The sequence below is a fragment of the Micrasema longulum genome, unplaced genomic scaffold (assembly GCF_059751315.1).
Source record: "Micrasema longulum isolate JH-2025_06_02 unplaced genomic scaffold, ASM5975131v1 h1tg000044l, whole genome shotgun sequence".
NCBI classification, from domain to species: Eukaryota; Metazoa; Arthropoda; class Insecta; order Trichoptera; family Brachycentridae; genus Micrasema; species Micrasema longulum.
The window spans coordinates 228,565-250,197 of record NW_028277251.1 but is presented as its reverse complement, the minus strand read 5'-3'; the positions used below and the strand labels follow the sequence as shown (position 1 = coordinate 250,197).

The following is a 21,633-nucleotide window of genomic DNA, read 5'->3' as shown; positions in this document are numbered from 1 at the left end:
ATCCCACCCTGTTTCTTTTTGATCCCAGCAGTATTTCTACATTTCAAAACGACACAACTCGGCATAGTTGAATTCAAATCGGGGGTTGCGTACTGAGCGGCGTCTGCCTTCTGATTGATGCGGGTATGCAGTTTCTGGACTATTCTTAATTCTATGCCTCAAGCTGTGTTATCCTAAGAGAGAAGCCCCGTCGGAGCACCGTTGCCTACTGATTTTTTGGTAGATCTACAGATTTTGAAACCTCTCGTCATAGATGGAAATGAAGTATTTCAGTAACTAAGAACACCTCGTTCGAGGGGAGGAAATAAACGGCTCACCATGCAGGTCCTCTGCAGGTCGGGTATCTGCAGCAGCAGCTCCCCGAACTTGGCGGGAGTGTCGGGGTAGTGCGCCAGCGTATACGACTGCAGGGCCTGGAGCGCCTTCTCCTGCGAGGCTCGCACCTTGTCCGGCTCCCGCAGCTCCGACGTGTCTGCGGGGAAGGAAAGGTACGGTTAAATTCAGTAAATAAAAGAATATGACGCTCGCTGGCAGAGTTGAGAAATGGCTCACGCACCTGAAGTGAGCAGAACGATGACCTTCATGGCGACATACTCGTATCTGTCAACCTTGAGTCTTCTCAAGTTGTCTGTGAAGTGGAGCATCTTTTCTATACACGGAGTCAGGCCCATCCTGAAAAATAAATAAATGAGAACCTCACATGAGTGTATTTTAAAATAGTTATTTATTTATTTTACACAAACATACAGTCAACAATGATTAAATTACATAATAAAGATATGTTTGAAAGACATACCAGCCAAGTTTCTAAATAAAGTTGAATAAATTTCCCAGTAACCTTAATTTCTATTGAAAATTAAATGTATACCCATTCAAAATTCTATATTGGCTCGATAATTGTTCAGGGAGAATCTAGGTAAAAAGAGACAAAGTACTGACTTGCTGCTCTGCTGCAGCGTGATGCCCCGACTGCCCCCGCTGACGCGCACCTCCCCCGGAGTGCTGACCCCCCGGTAGCAACAGGAGAGCATGAGCAGCTCGCACCAGCTGTTGATCAGCAGGCAGATCTGGTCGTCGATCTAGAGAAAGACGATGGTCAACACAAATTTCCATTTAATAACCGGGCGGCAATTGCAAATACTGAGACGGTATACTCAACATTCTATTATCGCTATCTGATTTAGATTTTAGATTCAGTGCTAACAAAATCGGCGTTTATTTTAATCGAGTACGGCTTTATTCTTTTGTTTAAACAAAGAATAACGCAAAAAAGTTATGCAGAAAGCAGCCAGCCATAGAAAAGTAAAACTAAGATAATAGCACTTGAGAGAAAAGAGTGAATAATGAAATCTATACAGCAGTTGTTGGAATGTTTTTTACTTTGACAAATGACATACAGCCTGTAACTGGGAGGGTGGATCATCGGTGGCATATCTTCAAATATACCGTCATGGAGAGGGTATGCCTACAGATTGTAATTGCCCCCTGGGTGTAATCTGCATCGTCTGGGTACTCAAGACGCACAACTTTAGAGGGAGTTTACATATATACCTCGGTCACGTGGTATTGATTTACGTAAAATAACATATATCAATATACTTAGTAAGAACGGTGCAAGGACGCAGCCTCGCCTCCAGTGGAGACCCCGAACCAATTGGTCTAAGAGCTGCCGATTCTCGAAAATAAATGTTTATTTCTCTCACGGATATGTTCTTGAAGAGCGGCAGGCTCTTGCACCACTTGACAATCTTGTAGAGGCGGTGGTCGGCGATGTTGCCCAGGTTGGCCAGGAAGTCGGGGCCGGTGCCGCGGAGGGGAGGGGTGGCGGGGGCCGCGGCCGGGGGCTGCCCGCGGTTGATTCGGCTCAGCTCGCTCTCGTTGTACTGCCACAGGTGCTCCACGTCCATTATTTCCTGAACAAGGGATTTTTTTGAGTATGTCGAAATTTTTAAGAACTATGGGGTTCATAGTCCATTGATCGATGACACACACACGTGTAATGATTTCACCTAAAATATAGATCGACGACCAATGAAGCGAGTCATCATTTAGTATTGAAAATAATACATTATATTCGGTAAGACACTAGAGCAACGTCGTTCCTACCAGGGAGACATACCAGAAGAACAAAGGGACGTGGCCTATAAAGAGACCACAGGGTGTGGTAACGCCCAGTCAGCCTGAAGAGTCAGCTCAATGCAGTCACTCAGTTCTAGCATGTAGTTTAAGTGCAGCTAGTTTAAAAAATCATCGCGAAACTTGTACACTTATTTATTTATTATATATCCGGCCTAAGCCAATTACAACAGTTACATGAAGAAACATATTTACAAGAAACTTAACAAAACTATGTGGCAAAAACAAACGAGGGCAATAAAATAATTATATACTTTCTATTCAAACACGATTAACATATAAGCCTTCAAGATAAACCATGCCAATCCATCTTCACCCCACACTGTTTTAGTGGCGAATAGATCTATGAGAAGCCCAAAGAATTTCAAGTTAAGTGACTAATTGACTAATCTACACATTCTGGACATTGGGGCATAAAAATAAAAGTTATTCTCAAAAGATTCAGTAAATAGCAGATGTTGACTTCTGGTGACACGGTTGGGTTGGGAACGTGAAAAGAAATAGATCGCAACAGAGATGGGATATCACTTCTCCTGAAACTTTCGTTTTGGAGAACTTAATATGTTCATCCAGGACATTGGGACTCAAAAAGATAAAACTCTCTGAGCAAAAGTCGTATGTGTTACTGGTATTAAATAATTCAAATTGCAGGAAAATCTCGTAGGAGCATTCTGCTGGGATCTCCTCTTGTAACCAAATGACCTGAAATGTGTCAGACTCTTTTGAAAAAAAAAAAAATTATACAGTTTATGATTTTATTTTTTACCTGCAGCAGTTGTGGCACTCTCATGGGGTCGTGCGACGCGTGTCCGGGGCTCTGTTCCTTGTTCTGCGTAGAGGCGGAGTGCAGGTCGTGGTGGGAGCGGTACGACAGGTGCGAAGACGGGCCATTCACCTGAGGGAGATCAAATTTAGCTAACGCGTAACTAACGCTGTATCTTTTTAAATATTTTTTATATATATTTGGACCCCTATATTTAGTAGCCTTACGTGTCATGTAGAAGGCTAAGGTACTGGGAAAATACCGTTTTTGTTTGTCTTGGAAATGGGATGTTCGATCGCTGATTTTGGTTTATTACCTTTATGAGTCCAACCACCATTGTTGCAAAGTTCAAGAACAATGTTTAAAATATATATTTAAAAACCAAAATTTATTTACAAGTAATTCAAATATATCAAGTCAAAGAAGGAATCGTGTGTTAGAAAAGCACATTGCAAAACGATTTTATAGGCCCAAAAATTCTTAATTCTTTTTTTACTGATAATATTTCATTGATTCCAAACTTTCAAAATTCTCCTTCTTTTAAAAAACACGCACTATCCTGGATTCAAACTTAAGATATGAACTCTTTTTTTCTGATTTATTTTGTTGCCCTTTAATAATAAGGAATATTTTTGTGTTTTTTTAAAATATTTTTTATTTCCTTTTTTAATTACTATAAAAAAAAACATATTATCTTTTACAGAATATTTTATTTTTTTCTTTCTTATGTTATACAAAAATATTATAACTGTCCATTATTTATTATAGGAGCAAAAATTCATGAACATTTTCTTGTATACCCACGATGGCCATGCCTTTGTGGGATTTTTTTGTTTATTATTTTTCTATTAATATGTATTTCATTGATATGTAATTATGCTTTATTTTTTTAATACTCTGTTTTATTTTTATGTTTATTGTAAAAAAAAATTTTTTTTAATGCCACGTGATAACTACTTTTAACTACAGTGTGGATGTCTGTTAAGGATATTCCATCTTTCCTGCATTATGCTTCAAGATTATGGCGTTGTAAACTAAAAAATGGGCACTGAAATAACAGATGTTTGATACTCTGTGAAGAAATGGACAATAGTCATCATTCCTTAATTTAAACCTATATAGGTAACTTCTCATAGCTCCGTGTCCGGTAAAAATTTGTGTCGTTTCAAAAGAACTTTGGTAATGACGACGGAAGTTTGCCGTATCACAGATGTAAATAAAAGTGACATGGTAAATTTTTTGCCTTAAAATCAGTCTGTGGGTTTTTTTTTATAGTTCACCACGAGGAATGTTCCTCTGAAGTTTCGCAGTCTGGCCCTGAAATACGGTGTATATAAGCTTGAAATGTAGGAGAAATTATGGATGGGATTCGAGAGGGTGCTTTGAGATTGTGAACAAAGTCAAGTTTCTCACAGAGGTATAATGGAGCGTTTGAATTCGCTTCTTGCTCCAAGTTCTTTTTCGAGCTATCTTTACAGTACGAAATATTTTTTAAGCGCGGAAATGACTTACCGATGTGAGGCTTGTCGCGTGACGCAGGGTGCCCGAGGGCAGGCCGGCGCCCAGCAGGGAGGAAGTGGAGGCCGCCCCACTAAGGCTGTAGGAACACTGGTATGTGGATCTCCCTCCGCGCGTTCTGTCTTCTCGTATAGCTGGAGAAAGACATAGAATTATTTTATTACCATTCAACAATGCTTAGAATATTTTTTCAATCATTTACGTTGGTAGGATTTAAGTTGTTGAGAGTTGGTTGGAGTTCCTACCCCAGTTAGAGATTGACAGAGAAGACACGAGATTGCTGTTTGATGCGTATTTATTACATGGCGAATAAGATACAGCACCGGTTGTGTAGCGCGAGCGTAACAGCGATGATGGGTTAAAGAGACTGCACTTGAACTACATGCTGGAACGGAGTGACTTTGTCGAGCTGACTGACTGGCGTTGCGTCCTGTGGTCTCTTTATAGACAACGTTTTTTTGTAGTTCATTTCTTCATGGTAGGGACGATGTGAATGTATTGCAGAACAATGCTCCCGGTTTAACGTGCAATACTATAAGAGTTGCATTATACGAATGTATTGGATTCGATAGAAAATGATGACATTGCATCGTCAGTCATTAGTCTACTTGTCATCGATTATGGACTATGGACCCTACACCCTACTTGTTAAAAGAAATTTTGCAAATATATACAAATGATCTTTTACCTGCGGCTTCGCTCATGTGGTAGTAGAGAGAAATTATTTAGGTAATTAATAAGTTGAGTCGTTTATCAATAAGACTCTCCCCGATAGAAATATATATTTTATAGGGAATAAAAGTAGATTGGTATTCCAACTATAGCAATGAAAGAAATACAATGATCCGTTAGTCTGTGGTGATGTAGCATCGTCATTCTGTTTACAAATCCAAAATCCGACTTCAAAAACCAAAACGAAAAGCAAACCAAACTAACCATAGATGAAGCGAGGCAATGATACAAATTTAAAGAATTCATTTCAAATCGATTCTTTTTGACATCCCACCTTACCGCCTACTTATTTTCAAATAATGTTGCTCGTGGTTGATATATTATATATTTATGTTTTTCATTGTAATTTTTATTTTTTTGAAAGAAAATTAAGCATTCTTTTTTACTTCTCACCTATCTTTCTTACCGATTTTTAAAGATTTTACTAAAAATATTTTGTATTTTTTCAATAAATATGCTTCTTTTTATGGAATAAAAAAAAAACATGCTTGAATAATTTGACGTAGGTATTTAAATTTAAAAACAGGAAAATATTTTTTTTTCAACTAGCATAAAATACATATAATGACTTTTCCCCTAAATGTTGGGAAATTTTATTTATAATGCATCACTTATTTTACTACACAGAATTTCAACTATCAAATAAATCGTGGGAAAACTGTTTCGCACTTTTGTGATACAGTAAAACCCCTGTTTTACGTTTTTCAAGGAAGCAATAAAAAATATAGTAAAACTGAGGAAAACTCTTAAGTGAGGAAACGAAAAATGTATGGAAAAAATGAAATTACATGAAAATATAATTATTGTACTAAACTATACTAAATATACTGCAGAAAAATTGGAAGAACTGTCATCATTGGGGATTATTCATATTTACCAATTATTTAATTAAAAATATTTTTTATTTTTTTAAGCAATACTACAATAAACAATAGGCTTCTTTCCCCCCTCCGGCAGCTACACGTGGACCGGACCATCTTCTAGGAATTTAGCAAAAACATGTGTTTGCACTTGTGCGATACTGCGACAGTGACTAGTGACTACCGAACATCTATGAAAACTACCCTTCAGATATTTTTATCTGTTATGCAATCCATAGTGTTGAAGTGCTTTATCTGTTTGGTTTTTTATTGTTTACTTTTTAGCACGAACACTTTACAAATTTACTATTATGCTCAATGTTTGTTTTTGTAAATTTATTGATAATTTTAAGTTGGCAGAATTTCACTCGTCCATACACTTTGTAGCTGCAAGACGACTAGTAATCTAGCTTCAATAGGTAAATGTTATCAACTATCAAATATCCAAATTTGGTAAATGAGGTCTAGAATTCCAACCGTCCATGCGCTCAGTAGCAGCAAGACTTGTTGTTATCTAACTTCTATTTTTATAAATTTGTTTTTTATTTCATTTTTTAAAATATCACTAAAACTCTAAACTCCATTGTCAAATACAAAAATAGAAATGTAAATAGGGGCTAGATTTCTTACTGTCCATGCGCTCTGTAGCTGCAAGACGTGTAATCTAGCTCCTATATATCATAACTGGAGACGAGAAACAAGAATCCTAACCGTCCATGCGCTCTGTAGCTGCAAGACGTGCTGGGATATTTATTTATTGAACAGCGCCCTTGAGGTGATTTTCACGAAAACGGCGCTATATAAATTATCCAAAAATAAATAAATAAATAAATTTGTTATTTTTTGTTAAATTAAAAAAAAACATGTTTAAAAATTTTTATGTAGGTACTAAAGTTCATTGTCTTTTGACAGATCGAATGAGTTTTGAAAAATTTTCAGCGTAAAACGGGGGTTATGAAAAACGTAAAAAAACATTAATTAGAAGGAATATTTGAATGAGAATGTATGGAAAAAATGGGACCTAAATATTTCAGTGTAAAAAGCAGGAAAACGTAAAATCGAGGAACGTTTAAACCATCTTGTTTTCACATTATGTTTATAACATTGGATAATATTTTTATTGTCACATTTTTAATCTTTCTGCATAGTAATTTATTGATGTAAAAACTTTATCTTCCTGAACATGTGTCAATGAGGAATTCCAGCCCAACCCGGAATTAAATTTTTAAAATGTTTTCGTATACACGTAAATATTAAAAATTTTTGATGTAGGATGAAATATCTCAAAAACGCACGCAAAAATAAATAAAAAATGTTAAAAATAGTATTCATTTTGAAATCGTAAATAATGACGTCACTCCTTATATCTACGTGTAGTATTTCCGGTTTCCGCTTTAAAGCCCCCGCACCTTGTAAGGAACGTTTTGACCATAGAAAATAAAGAGTATACAGTATAGAAATAGAGAGTATATAGAGTATAGAAATACTTTGTTGACATTTCAACCAGAGATTATGTCAACTTTCTAGGTTTTTCTAAATCGAAACGTTCGTAAAAACAACCATAACATAGAAATGAGCAAATTACGATCAACTAAATGAAGTAATCAAAGCAATATTCCATAGATTCTTGTCAGTATTGTTATTGGCTGGAGAAATACAACTTACTGCGGTCAGTGAAAGTAAGAACGCCAACCGTTTCATGACGTCACTACTGAAAGGTGACACACTGATTACAGTCATTTGGTGCGGTATTTGATAAATGTAACTTTGAAAAATCATATCTTTGTAAATAACGCACATTTTTTTTTTGCTTAGTTAAATAGTACGCTAATAGAAAAATAAATAAATTAGAAAATAGTGGAATTCCTCATTGCGTGACACAATTTAGTAAAATATAAATATGACTTTTGTGTTAAAAAAAACCAAAACGTATAATGGTGTAATGAAAAACTAACAACAAACATAACCATAATACACGCTTCACATCTAATGATGGCTTGGTAGTACCAAAAGTATGTAATAAATATGGAAATAGAACTCTCAAATATTTAGTACCTAGAATTTATAATTTTTTACCAAAAGAACTTAAATTTAACTCACATTGTAACAAGAGCAAAATAAGAGAGTGGCTACTTGGTCAAGAGTTTATATATGAATAGTAGCTTAGGTGTAAATATTTTAATTTTTCATATATTTTCTTGTATTTAAAAAATAAATTTATATATTATTATTTGTATAAACATGTTTATTCTGATCTTTCCGGCTGTTAATTTTTATCTGTTATTCATTGTTTTTATAAATGTAAATAATATTATTAAGTCAGTATAAATATAATCTTCACCAACAAGCTACAAAAAGTGGCTTGGTGGGATTTTAGTTTTAGTAAAAATATAACAAGTGAAATTTTTTTTAAATTGTAAAAATGTATAATTATGCTATTAAATAAATAAATAAAAAAGGACATTGGAACATCACTCGGATTGTGTTTACTTGAAAATTGTATCAAAATAGGACGCAATGTTTACCTTCGAGTTTCATGCCTCGGTGGAGACACTTGTCAAAGCGGCAGGCGGGGCACTTCTTGCGCGTGGCAACGGTGACGGGACAGTTGGCCCCCCGGAGGCAGACGTAGTTCTTGCGGTTCTGCACGGTGCGCTTGAAGAAGCCCTTGCACGACTCGCACGAGAAGATGCCGTAGTGGAAGCCCGAGATCTTGTCTCCGCAGATGGGGCAGGGACTGAACGAGAGATTGCAAATTATCATACAAAATTGGTTGATTAAAAAATATAAGAAATTTGTAAAATATTATTTTCATACCCTTCCGCACATAATGGTGCATAGGGCACTTAGTTACATGAAGGTAGGATGATCAGTCTTACGCTTCAGGTGCCAGTCCAGGTACTATGAAAACACCCTTTTAAATAAATATTTCGTACCAACCATGTCGGGAATCAAACCCGAGACCTCTTGCATGGTAGGCAGACGCGCTGACCATTACACCACGAGGTTGAGAATTATTTCATTCAATTGTGGTCAATTCTGTAATCAGTATAATCCAAAAACGTTTTTTCCCGATTCTTTATGTACATCTGTGTTAATTGATAGGTACTGGATTATTACTATTATTATTGGTTATAGGCAGGCAGCCTTTGCTGATGCGCCTATATCTCGTGTACTACTATTTGTCTGCGTTCTTCTTCCTTCAAAAAAGCATCCAAACTGGTTGACCAAAATGGAATGGACAACTGGACTTGGGAAAGGAAGTTTTTCTTGGGATTGAGGTGGAATTGGGGACGATAGAGCTTCCAGTTATGACCCCGTAAATTTATGTTGGGATTTAAGTGATACATCTCATGCAGGGGGCCGTCACAGTAATTATTGAGTATCTTATAAGTTTCTGGATATCAGACAATTTTCACACATTTCTGGACATGCGGTTACAAGAAGATCCCAGCAGAATGCTCGTAAAAGATTTTCCTGTAATTTGAATTATTTAATACCAAAAACATGTACGACTTTTGTTAAGAAGAAGAAGCCGAAATTCAGTCGGTTTTGGCTGAAGATCTCGTTCAATTACTGAAGTATTTACCTGTTGATGAGTTGCTGCCTGCTGACTCCCTGGTGGTCAGGGCTGCCGCTGTCGGCGCCCACGCTCCCCTCCAGCGCCGCCCCTTGCCGTACCACGCCGCTGTGTTCCGAGCGGAACAGCACGGCGTGCGAAGGCAGGTGCCGGCCCTATAAATTCCGAGTATACTAATGGTGAATCAGGTTGGCTCGTGGCATTGGTAGTGGCTTTTTAATGTAATTTATTTTAAATTTTATTCGTGGCAGGACAGATGTAAATATATTTCATAAAAGTTGCTTGAATTGCAATATTTCATTGTTCCCGGACTGTTTCTAACAGATAATCAAAATGCATTGCATTTATTGATGATAAAAAACGGTCAGCAACAAAAGTCTCCCAGTGTGTTACTCAAATAAGATTTACTTCAAACCATCAACTACGGTCCAATTGGAAATGAAATATGCCAAAAAAAAGTTATAAAGTGGATTCTATGAGAAAAAAATGTCCGCTAAGTGGATCCTATGAGAAAAAAGTGTCCACTAAGAGGGTCCCATCCGAGAAAGGTGTCCGCCGAGTGGATCTCGAGAGAAAAAAGTGTCCGCTGAGTGTATGCCATGAGAAAAAGGTGTCCGTTAAGTGTATCCGATGTGAGAAAAGTGCCCGTTGAGTGGATCCCCTGAGAAAAAAGTGTCCTCGAATGTGTTAAATCTAATAAAATAAAAATGTCTAAAAAATAATAAAATAAAAACAACTTTGTTTTTGAGCACTTATTTGTTATTTTTTTTACTGACCGGTTTCAAAGCTACACAAGCTTCATTATCAAGGTATACTTTTTTTACTGACCGGTTTCAAAGCTACACAAGCTTCATTATCAAGGTATACTTAACTAATGAATTCTATCCTATTTTAGTTAATCAATGTTTATTAAATATTATGCTGCGTATAGAGTTAAAAAATAAAGTATTTTTGTCTTGTAAGGAAGTGTAATGTGAAATGGATACGATCATTAAAACTAGATAGGAGTGGACTAAAGGAAATATTGTTTATTTGATTTTTTTATATTTTTTAAACAAATTTGTTTTTATTTATTTTATTATAATGAATAACCACAAATTTAGCGCTTCAAATATAAAATTAATACGTGTTGAATGTAAGTTTGGAAAAAAATGAGGATTTCAATATATTTTAGAACTTGCCTGTACTGGTGAGTGCGTGGGGCTGAACTCGGAGCTGTAGGAGTAGCAAGAGGAGTGGGAGGCGTCGCTGTTGTTCCTAGATAGGGAGGGGGTGTAGGGGGCGTGCCGCGTAGCCCCGGGGCTAGCCGAAGGACTGCTGTATACACTGAAAAACAAACAGAGGTTGAATAGGTGTAGGTTGATTTTTGCATGCTGAAATAACCTGTTACGTTGTAGTGAAGCCAGCATAAAATGTGTTAAAACCTAGGAAAATACTATAGCATCTTCTCAATATTTACTCAATTGATGAAAACAGTGTGGTTGAACTGCATCTGTAACTCAAAACAGCCACATTTAGAGCTACGGCAGTGTCCTTCTGGGGTTGCGATATGTTTCAATTGAAAATGTATTCACCTGTGTGTGTAGGCAGAGTGTACGGCCGAGTCAGTGCTGGAATTGGAGACGATCTTGTGGTGGCGGTTGAGGAGCGGGGAGTTGCTGGGCGTACTGTGGAGGGAGTAGCCGCTGAGGAGCTTGTCCGTTAGCGGGGGGATCTCCGCCTTGATATCTACAACGAAACAATTAACTTTATGTGGTTGGTTGAGATGATGTTAGTTTTGAAAAATATTTTTTTTAATTACTTCAATCTGTTTTCAATTTAGCAGCAAGGCTTATTACGGGAGTAAAAAAATATTATATTCTCACATCTCACAACATCTTAGAGATTTGCGCTGGTTAAAAAGTCCGGAGAGATTAAAATACAAGCTTTGCTGGACAGCATTTAAATACCTTTATGAAATGGCTCCAAGATACCTATCGGACCTTTGTATTAGGGAAAATACATGTCAAAGAAAATCAGCTCTTATGTCAGCATTTGATTTAGGCAGAGGAAAACTTGTCAAAATCCGACGCTCTCAAAATACTAGATTCGGAAATCGCGCTTTTGCCGTTGCCGGCCCCTCTGCCTGGAACCGACTGCTTTCAAACTTACGAATCATCGACAGTCCCAGTCAGTTCAGATCCCAACTAAAATCTCACTTCTTTAGATTATCTTTCCCCCAATTTTAAATCTGGAAATATAATGTATCACTTAAGTTTAGTTAGAATGTAAGTTTAGATATACAATTGTAAAGCGCCCTTGAGGTGATTTTTTTACAAAAATTGGCGCTATATAAATCAGCCAAATATTATTATTATTACTACAAATGATTTTCAAGAATATCCTAGGGGTTTAGGATAGTTTAGATCAGTGATCGCCACGCGTAGCTCGCCGAGGCTTTTTCGGTGGCTCGCGTCGGATATTAAATTATCCTGGTAAATTACATTATTGAACTCCGAAAATAAATAAAAAATGTACTAAATTTCAACAAAATGCTTAAAAGGTTGCCGCTGTAATATTTTTTTTTGGCATAACAATTTGTGCGTACAGACAAAATAAGATACTGAAGTGGTCAGCGATGTATTACGATTGATGCGAACTGCGTCATACATTTTGTCTCTCTCTCGCTCATTTGAATCACCGCTTAGGTGAGAAACAGGAAGTAAACAAGAAAGGGATAGCACTGTACGTCCTTATTGTTTCGCAATGTTTGTTATGAAAATTTTCAAGATGGCCCTTCATCAGAAATGGAATTGATTTGTCGCTTAAGAGTGTTGCCTCAACTAAAGAATCTGTATGGCCTTTCGTCCTAAAAGAAAAGTATCCAATTTTAGTTAGAAATGCGCTCAAAATGAAGGCATTGTTTTGTTCTACCTTCTTATGTGAATCAACGTTTTCCACTATGAAGGTGGTTTAGAGTTAATATAGAAACAGACTCACAGATTTACTTTTTGATAATTGCATTCAGATGGGAGTGACAAGGTATTCACCGAGAATCGAAAAAATTGTGGAGAAAAGTTTCTTTTCCAAAGCCATTCTTTTCACTAATTATTTTTTCACACCTATTTTCACTTACTATTTTGTTCATAAATGAATATTTAAAGTACACATCTTATTGTTAATCTGATGTTCTAATATATTTAAACTAATATAATGTATGGTACGATAAGAGCCGACGATAAAAAACTATAAAGAGGGAATTTGTATAGGTAGCTCACCAGACAAGTTCAATTTCTGAAAGTAGCTCACATCCTCATTGAGTTTGGAGACCTCAGGTTTAGATTAATGATTTCGGCTTTTAGAATAAAAGGAAATTATTGAAAAACCTAAAAAGTATGGCATATTTGGCATTTAAGATTATTCAGAAAGAAAGATAATTATATTCTGTAAAAAAGGCAGCTGGAAAAATTGGCATTTAGGATAGTTCAGAATTGAAAAGACAATATGATTTAAAAGTGGCTTACCCGGGACGACAGTGTGCTGACCCAGCTGCTCCCGTTTGGTGGCGAAAGCGTGCGCGTCGGCGGCCATCTTGTTGGACATGGACTGGGGAATGATGTTCACGGGGATGTTCTTGATTGCCTGCTCACCGGCCCCGGGGGCGTGTCCACCAGCTCATTGGACAGCACCGACATCTGCACCCGATGGAAGGTAAGGTCAGTCCAGGGACAGTTAAATATTTCAGCGAGAACCTCCTTATAAATAAATATTTCATGTCGAGCCTTTCGGGAGTCGAGCCCAGAACCCGGAGCGTGGTAGGCGAACGCGCCAACCACTACTGCGAGGAATTTTCTCCACTTGATATTCATAATAAAAACAAACTACCTTGAATGACATCACTAGTTCTTATGAATCAACCGATTATAAGAGAGTTGTGATGAATTTCCGGTTTACGGTAAGTCAACTGACATATCGGTATAACGGTGACCGAGAAGAAGGGGAAGAGAACTTGAGACGTCACACGCTGATGGTCAAAAATTAAATGCAAAATTTTAAGAACCCAAAATGTTAAGTTTTTGTTAAAACAAAAAATACTTGAAACATTTTAATCCTTATGATTTGGCAGCTGTTTTCTCGATTTTAAGACACACTCAAAACTTTGATTGGTTCTGATGAAAAATAGACTTTTTTGACTTAAGCTCTTTATCCCGCGCACGGAAGACATAATGTGACGCGTTTCGTCTTATTCGTGATAGTGTTTTTATAAAACTATGAAAGTCCACAAAATCTCTCTGTCAGGTCCGCGCGTCCCGTAGTTCAGATGTGAACTGCTGACGAACTGTCAGCCGTGGATGTGCAGGACCGCGAGAACCTAATGCCTCAAATAGTCGAGCGCAGTTAAGAGTTGACGTGGCCATTGTCTTATCTCCACATCCCTTATCAATACATAAAATGGAATTCTACCGACTATAGTCCTTAAAATATCACTTGATTAGAATGACAGTTGTCAGCAAAAGTGACGACCTAACTTTGTAGTAATGTCTAAGGAATGATTTATATTGACACACGCAAAATCATTAGTATCTGGTATGTTAATTAATTTTTTTAATACAATGCTCGACATATAAATATATAAAATCAGCTTTAAAAAAAACAAAAAAAACTAAAATAAACCTAATTATTAACGACGTTCTTACAAGGTGACATCATTTTGCAAAAACGTTAGAGATGAGACAAATTGATCAATGTAAATTGATCGAATAAAAAAATAATTCATTTGATGTTGTTCCTGAAAAAAGTAAAAATGTCTTATTTTTTGGTAAATAATTGTCTTAAACACACTTGTTACACGATAGGCTTGTTTTTGCATTTTTATATCAATTTTCAGAAAAAAAGTTTGAATGCAAAAGTATAAAATGTCTTATTTTTTAGTAAATAATTGTCTTAAACACACTATAATAGGCTTGTTTTTGCGTTTTTATATCAATTTTCGGAAACAAAGTCTCATGTTTGCATGAAAAAACTGATAAAATCGATTTGATCGGTACATGCATGATCAGTGATTAGTAATTTCCCATCACTATTGACATTAGTTTGGCAGCTGTCATTTTAATCAAGCTATATTTTAAGGACTATAACTGCATTTACAATAAATAAACTATCATTACCAGAATATTGCACAGTGAGTAAAGTGGTCACTTAAACCAGCCAACGACCGATCAAAAGGTCTAAAATGTTCTCTAACTCCGCTGTAATATTTTAACAAATGTTTGGTCGTTTTTTTGTACCCTGTTCATGCTGTGGCTTCTTTGGTGCTGCTGTAGAGTGGGGCGGTGGAACTTCAGGTTAAGGGCGTCCTGGTCATGCAGGCTTTGGAAGGACACGGAACTCTGGCGGCTGGACGGGCCGAGCGTGCCCTCGCAGGTCCCTCCTTCCCGAGGACTGGAAATTGAAAATTTACCATCAGCCTTTTAATACAATGTTCATTCAAACACCCATATTTTTTTCCCTTTTATTTAAACGGAAAAAAAATACAGGGGGTTGAGTCCAGCGGATACGGTGGCTGGTGAGTACATCGATGCAATCAAAAGTCGCAAACGAGCTGCGAGGCGTGTGAGTGGGCGACTGTCATTTTCACTATGGAATAATCTTGAAAATTTGCCAATTTTACCAAAATGAGTCTTAGTTTGTCTGTCAAAAATGAACTAGGTGTCCAAAATGGCCGAAAATTGACAGATTAATTATAAATATGTGTAACAATCTAGGAAAAAAAAAGGGCTCTTAGAATTACATATTTAAATTAGACATTCATATATATTTTTTTTAAATTTTAAGCGAGCAGCTTAAAGCTAATAACATCAGCATATTATGCTTATATAAATTTGAACAAAAGTTCGTTATTGACGCACTTCAACCTTTCCAAAAACAAATCTAGTTCATTTATTAACTTATTGAGATTACACGTCGAGACCAGATCTTGTGGCAGCTTATTCCAACCATCAACAACCGTATTGTTTGGCAAATGTTTCCGTGGATTAAGATTTAATCTGGTTTTCTCCAGCTTGAGACTGTGGACTCGACATATTCCAAGTAATTTTTTATCAAACCTCGTGTGGTTTTTTTTACCTTATTTTCTCTATGTATGTATATTGTATACATTCAAAACCCAGTGCATGAGATGTGCACCTATCAGCTTAATGTCGCTAGAGCAAATCTTTAACTTCTTGTGTCCTATGGGTCTTTCTTTTCATTTGTAAAAAACGGACACAACTTATGTTGACAGTTAATTAGCAATGCAATTATTTGCTAACATTTAATAAATTAATATGTTTGTGTAGTCCATTTTTGTACTTTCCCAGTGGCTAGATATCTTTGCATACCTTTGCGAGTAAGTGTTCTCATGCTGCCTGTCGTTGCTCGCAGAGTCGACCAGCATCTCGGAGTCTGAGAGTTCCCCCTCCCAGGACATGGGGCGCTCCCTGTTGTTGTCTTTGGGCGAGGGCTCTCGGAGCACCTCGTTGGACGGGGTCATGGAACTGGACGACGGCCGTTTCTTTTTCGTTCTCATGTTCACCTGGAAATAAATCGTAATTGAATTAGACGTGATGTTGTTATTATTATCATGTTATTTAAGAAACTAACAGTTCTGCCATTTTATTTTTCTATTTCAATGCCATAGCGGCTTTTACAAAAAAAATACAGAAACAAATGAGTCAAATATCTGTAATTTGATCTCATTTCAAAATGTTGATAAAATCAGCCGGTCCAAGAAGTATAAAGATTTGAAAATAATTTCCAGGTCATAATTCAGTCAGAATCTCACCCGCATCAATAAAGGTTTCAGCTCTTTGAGTTCACATATATCAGCAGATGGAAGAATTGAAAGAATATAGATGTTAAAACATAGGCAGAATGGTAAATGTTACGCAATGTGTGAAATAGCCACTTAAAGCAGCCAATGTTTTTTGTTACATTAAAGCAGATATCAAAAGGACCTTTTTTCTAAATTTGTTACAACAGAAAGGGAAAACATTTTTGAGAAGGGACATGGAGGTCTGGGCATTTACAGGGCTTATGACCTGTCATTAAAGGCTGCCCACAGCCCATAGCATCCTTGTTGTTCGAATTCCACATTTCACTCCCATACATAAGGGTCGGCACCAGGAATCTATTGTAAACGGGTAATTTTGCCCCCTGCAACAGACATTATTTGCCAAGATAGTGCGCCGTCCACCCTGTTCCCGGTCGATGATGTTGATTTTCAGTATTCCGAGTGTCAGCACCGAGTGGATCGGTCGAGAGAACGTACCTGATAATGATGCTGGTTGAAGTCTATACTGGAGACTTCAGCATCGTTGGAGTCCTCGTCCAGGGTTCTCTCCTGGGAGACATTGATTCTCACTCCCTGGGAGCTGTACGAGAACTGACCTGAAAATTACAGGCAAAACATATTAATAAGTGAGAGTCCAACCCTCCAGTCCATACAGCAACACTGACATACATAGGCTTTAATGAGAGAGTTCATATAGATCAAGTATACAATATTACAACTAAAATATATATGTTTACATTGACGTTTCCCATTACGTAAAAGAAAAAATACAATTCTTGAGTACATAATATGGGGAGTGATGTCTAAGAATAGTTTGTTTATTTCATTTTTAATTATTAATATTTTTAGGATAACATAAATTACAGAAAAATTATAAATGTATTTCTGAAATAACTCCGCGTGCGACGTCAGAGGTTCTCTTCCACTTGTTCCCTGTCCGTTCAGCCGATTGGTCTGTTTACGGTGAGCAAACTGTATATCTTTCACAGCTCTCCGATCATTGGTTGATTCATATGAATCAGTGACGTCGTTAGTTTTTATTAAAATATGTTGTTTTTGTACATTTTCAAGAAATTTTGCAGTGCAATTTAATGCTCCAATTTTTACCACGGCAAGAAAACATTTTTCGTATCCAATTTCCTATAGGGCTGAAGTTCCTCATTGTTTTTTGTAGGAGTTAGGACAATCCAAAAACTCTAAAAAGCACCTAGGTTTGTCTGCCGTCTTCGAAAGTACAGTATGGTATACAAATATAATAAATATTTTTAAAAAAAGGAAAACCTACTGACATATAAAAACTCTTTTTAATTCTCTTTCTTAAAAAAAAAACAACTCGGATCTCGATCGCATAAGAGTTTCTGCATTTTATTTATTTATTTATTACTGAAATCATTTTGTAGAAGGTTGATCTCGCCATCTCAATTCTAGTCTTTATCTCGGAATCCGGATTCTACTCGTCATTTAACTGGCATCCTTGTTTTTTTTATTTTTCAAAAATATTTACAAAAGAGTCTTAAATTAAAGTCCTGCTGAGTTGCATACATACAACTCGCCAGCAGGTTCTTATAAATTCCTTGGATTATTCATACTTAACCTAAATTAATAATAATTTTACTTGAAAAACATTACACATTACATTGTCAAAAATTAAAAACTATCACTAATACAAAAAACTTTTTTCTATTAACCATAATTTGAGCATACGTCTCACTCTTGTATTTAACTCAGTATTTTTAATATTGTTTGGTAACATGTTAAATATTTTAGGTATACTGTATTGCAGTGTCCTTTTGCCATATTTATTGCAATATCTGGGAACAGCTAGCCCTAGTACAGCCATACTAGTAAACCTGGAGCTCAATCACAGATGGCTATCGACATGCTAAAAAACGTGCTAAGTATTTGAGCGATCACCACGAACAATCATGAACACGCTGAAGTTAAAGCGGTCGCGTTGCAAAACGAAATTCAACTTCGGTCAGTTCAAGAGGATTGGTTGAATCTCGCACAGGAACTTATCTATGGCGTTTTGCAACGCGACCGCTTTAACTTCAGCGTGTTCATGATTGTTCGTGGTGATTGCTCAAATACTTAGCACGTTTTTTAGCATGTCGATAGCCATCTGTGATTGAGCTCCTGGTGTTGTAATCAAGCACCAACTTGTGTTTATACTAGGAGTGCGACGCATGCTGACAAATTAAGTTGTACCAAAGTAAAGCCCTAACAGATAATTTATTTACAGATTTATACACCAATGATATTGGATTATTGTGTCTCTGGTGGTATACATCTTTATGTAGTAGCAATTTGATCATAGAATTTTGCAAAGTTTGAATAAATGATAAAACGAGCAACCTGACGTATCCCACTATGATCTATAGTGAGACAGATGTTAATGTTTCTCCGTTTGCCGACCATCATTATTTTGGTTTTTAGACTGTTTATTTCAAGTCAAGATTCCTTTCCTGCATTATTTACCTTGCCGACAAGTCGCTGCAGACTATCAGCAGTATCGGCTATGATGGCAGTATCAACAGGGCGTGTACTAAAATTTAGTATGCATTCTAAGTTAAATGAATGCTTACCGTTAGTCAGTTGTGAGTCGGACATGTTGATGGAGGTCACAGACACGTTCCTGGCAGTCGGTTCTACCTTCACTCCGAGCTCGCTGAGGGGAGATCCGGCTGCCGTACTCGCCATATCTGCAATGAGACGACGCGGTGCCTAGACTTTCCTCCGCCACTTGAAGAAGGTGCCGATATACATTGTACAACTAACCGATACTTGGAATCACACAATATCCATTATACATTATATGATATACAGTATAGTGTCGAAAGTTCCACATACACTAATATTCTATTTATTTATTTACATATACACTCAAAAAGACGTCTCAAAATATATTAATTATTATTATTATTATTTGATTTATTTGATGGCAGTACGGTTTCTGTTATTATTTTTATAACATTAATATTATACGATTGTCTTTTTGTTAAAATTATATCATACGCTTTTCTGGTATAAAAATACAAAATAGAACAGTTGATTTACACAATTGTGCGTAGGTTCACTGGTATGTTGTTATTTTTAGCGAATAGGAAATTGACACAGCTTAAACACCACCCATTCTCAATATGATATAAATATTTCGAAAATATATTTCAGTCATTAGCATCTCGGTAAAAATTAGCACACAATACGAGTCGTATATAGTTGGCGATTTGATTATTTATTATTATGACCGATTTTATTATCAATCCGTGCAAGGTGTCGAAACGATTTTTTCCGAGTTACGGCTGAAGAGGTGGCCGCGTTCGGAACGAAATTCGAATGCTCCCGCCGGGAATCAGCTGTCGCGCAGCGCGGTGTTGCCGGGGTCGGCCAGCGGGCAGGGGGGGAAGTCGGCGGCCGGGGGTAAAAATGTCGCGAGACACTGCGCCCCCCCGGCGTCTGCGCTGCCCTGCTGGCGGTGGTTGGCTGACGAGGTGCCCTCCCCCCTCCGGCGTGGTCCTGCAGATGTATCCTTCGGTGGTCCCGCCCAGACGCCGTGCATTTTGGCCACACTGAAAAGAAAAAAATATCAATATTTTGAGTACGTCCAAATGTTTGTAGACAGGCTGGATTACCTCCCTAGGGAATTATTCAGATCTAAGATTGTCGAAACAGAGAGTGAAAACATTTTTGAGGAGGGAATATGGAAGTATAGGCATTTACAGGGCTTATGATCTATCATTTTGTGTCACTGTATGGCGAACCCAACATTGTAAAATACATTTACAAAAAAGAGATTACAATGGTCGGGCCATGTCCACAGAATGAACGATGATTGTACCCCTAATATATTTTTAAATACCACTCCGGAATGCATTTTATAGAGATATAGGCAGATTTATAGAGATTATAATTTAAAATCTTAAATTGGACTGATAATTGGGCCATCCTCCTTGGCTGTCCAGATAAGATGCTGATAAAATAATAACAAAAAATCGTATAGATACCGTAGATTGGGAGAGCAATTGAATGTAGTTATACAGAAAGCAGCCAGCCATAGAAAAGTGAAACTGAGATAATAGCCATTTTGTGAAAAGAGTGAATTATAAAATTCTACACAATAGTTTGAATGTTTTTGACTTTAACAAACAATAAACAATGAATAATTTATTTTTTTTATATATTACAAACAAGAATCTTATTGTTTAAAATATTTTTAAAGTACTATAAGATTTTTCTAGTTTTGTGGGTGTTTTCTGCAAATTGAGAAATGCCGTTTTTGTAAATGGCACCTTTTTCCGGAGGTGATTAATACAGTTTTTTATATGAAAGCGGTCTGGCTGTTTTTAGCAGAACAAAGAATAGACCTTACTGCACCCGATAACATCAATATCTAATTTTTCCGAAATTGTGGACTGGCTGCTTTCTGCATAACTACGTTCAATTAAAGGTCTGATAAAAAATGTAAAGTAAAAAAACAGAGATAAATTAACATAAAAATAAAATATCAGATAAGTAAGTGCTTCGTATGTGCATTTATTGTGTTAAAATGTTGGTGGATAACTTTGAGAAGTTTGAAGGCCGGTGAGATACTAATGCTGGGTACTAATTTGGTAAATTTCACAGATAACATTGAAAGATAAAAAAGAATAACACATTATGCAGTTCTGAGAAAAAATATGCTGCTAATGATTAACAATACAACATTATTTGCGCACATTTATTTATTTATTTTATTGTATTAGGTAATTAAACGAAGATACATATTTAAAATAAACACACAATTTGTAGATATTATTTTATTATTTATTTATTATATATACGGCCTAAGCCAATTACAACAGTTACATGAAGAAACATAAATGCAAGAAACTGAACAAAAAGAACATAAAACTATTGAGCAAAGACAAACAAGGGCAAAACATTAATGGTTTACAATATATTCATAAAAACGAAATACATAAGACTTCGAGCTAAACCATGCCAATCCAACTTCATCCCACACTGTTTAGTCGCGAAGAGATCTATGAAAAGCCGGAAGATCTATCCCAAAGAATTCCAAGTCGTGTGATGAATTGACTAATCTACACATTCTGGACATTGGGGCATAAAAACCAAAGTTGCTCTTAGAAGATTTAATAAATAGCAGATTTTGACTTCTGGTGACACGGTTGGGAACATGAAAAGAAATGGATTGCAACAGAGATGGGACATCACTTAAAGCATTAAGTATTTT

The 21,633-nt window shown here is 36.6% G+C and overlaps 1 protein-coding gene across 1 annotated transcript in view; it reads right to left on the bottom strand.

Moving 5' to 3' along the window:
* The window catches only part of Hr39 (Nuclear hormone receptor FTZ-F1 beta), a 76,873-nt gene that overhangs the window by 19,669 nt on the left and 35,571 nt on the right, over positions 1-21,633 (bottom strand). The window contains exons 2-17 of the mRNA XM_088227471.1: positions 18,986-19,969; positions 16,878-16,996; positions 15,949-16,142; positions 14,857-15,010; positions 13,219-13,263; positions 13,093-13,174; positions 11,164-11,317; positions 10,771-10,915; positions 9,599-9,744; positions 8,535-8,746; positions 4,412-4,551; positions 2,903-3,031; positions 1,704-1,913; positions 940-1,079; positions 557-672; positions 318-472 (exon numbers count right to left, since the gene is read on the bottom strand). Of these exons, the coding sequence (XP_088083597.1) occupies positions 318-472; positions 557-672; positions 940-1,079; positions 1,704-1,913; positions 2,903-3,031; positions 4,412-4,551; positions 8,535-8,746; positions 9,599-9,744; positions 10,771-10,915; positions 11,164-11,317; positions 13,093-13,174; positions 13,219-13,263; positions 14,857-15,010; positions 15,949-16,142; positions 16,878-16,996; positions 18,986-19,100 (2,256 nt within the window). The 5' untranslated portion in view covers positions 19,101-19,969. The remainder of the gene's footprint in view (positions 1-317; positions 473-556; positions 673-939; positions 1,080-1,703; positions 1,914-2,902; positions 3,032-4,411; positions 4,552-8,534; positions 8,747-9,598; positions 9,745-10,770; positions 10,916-11,163; positions 11,318-13,092; positions 13,175-13,218; positions 13,264-14,856; positions 15,011-15,948; positions 16,143-16,877; positions 16,997-18,985; positions 19,970-21,633) is intronic.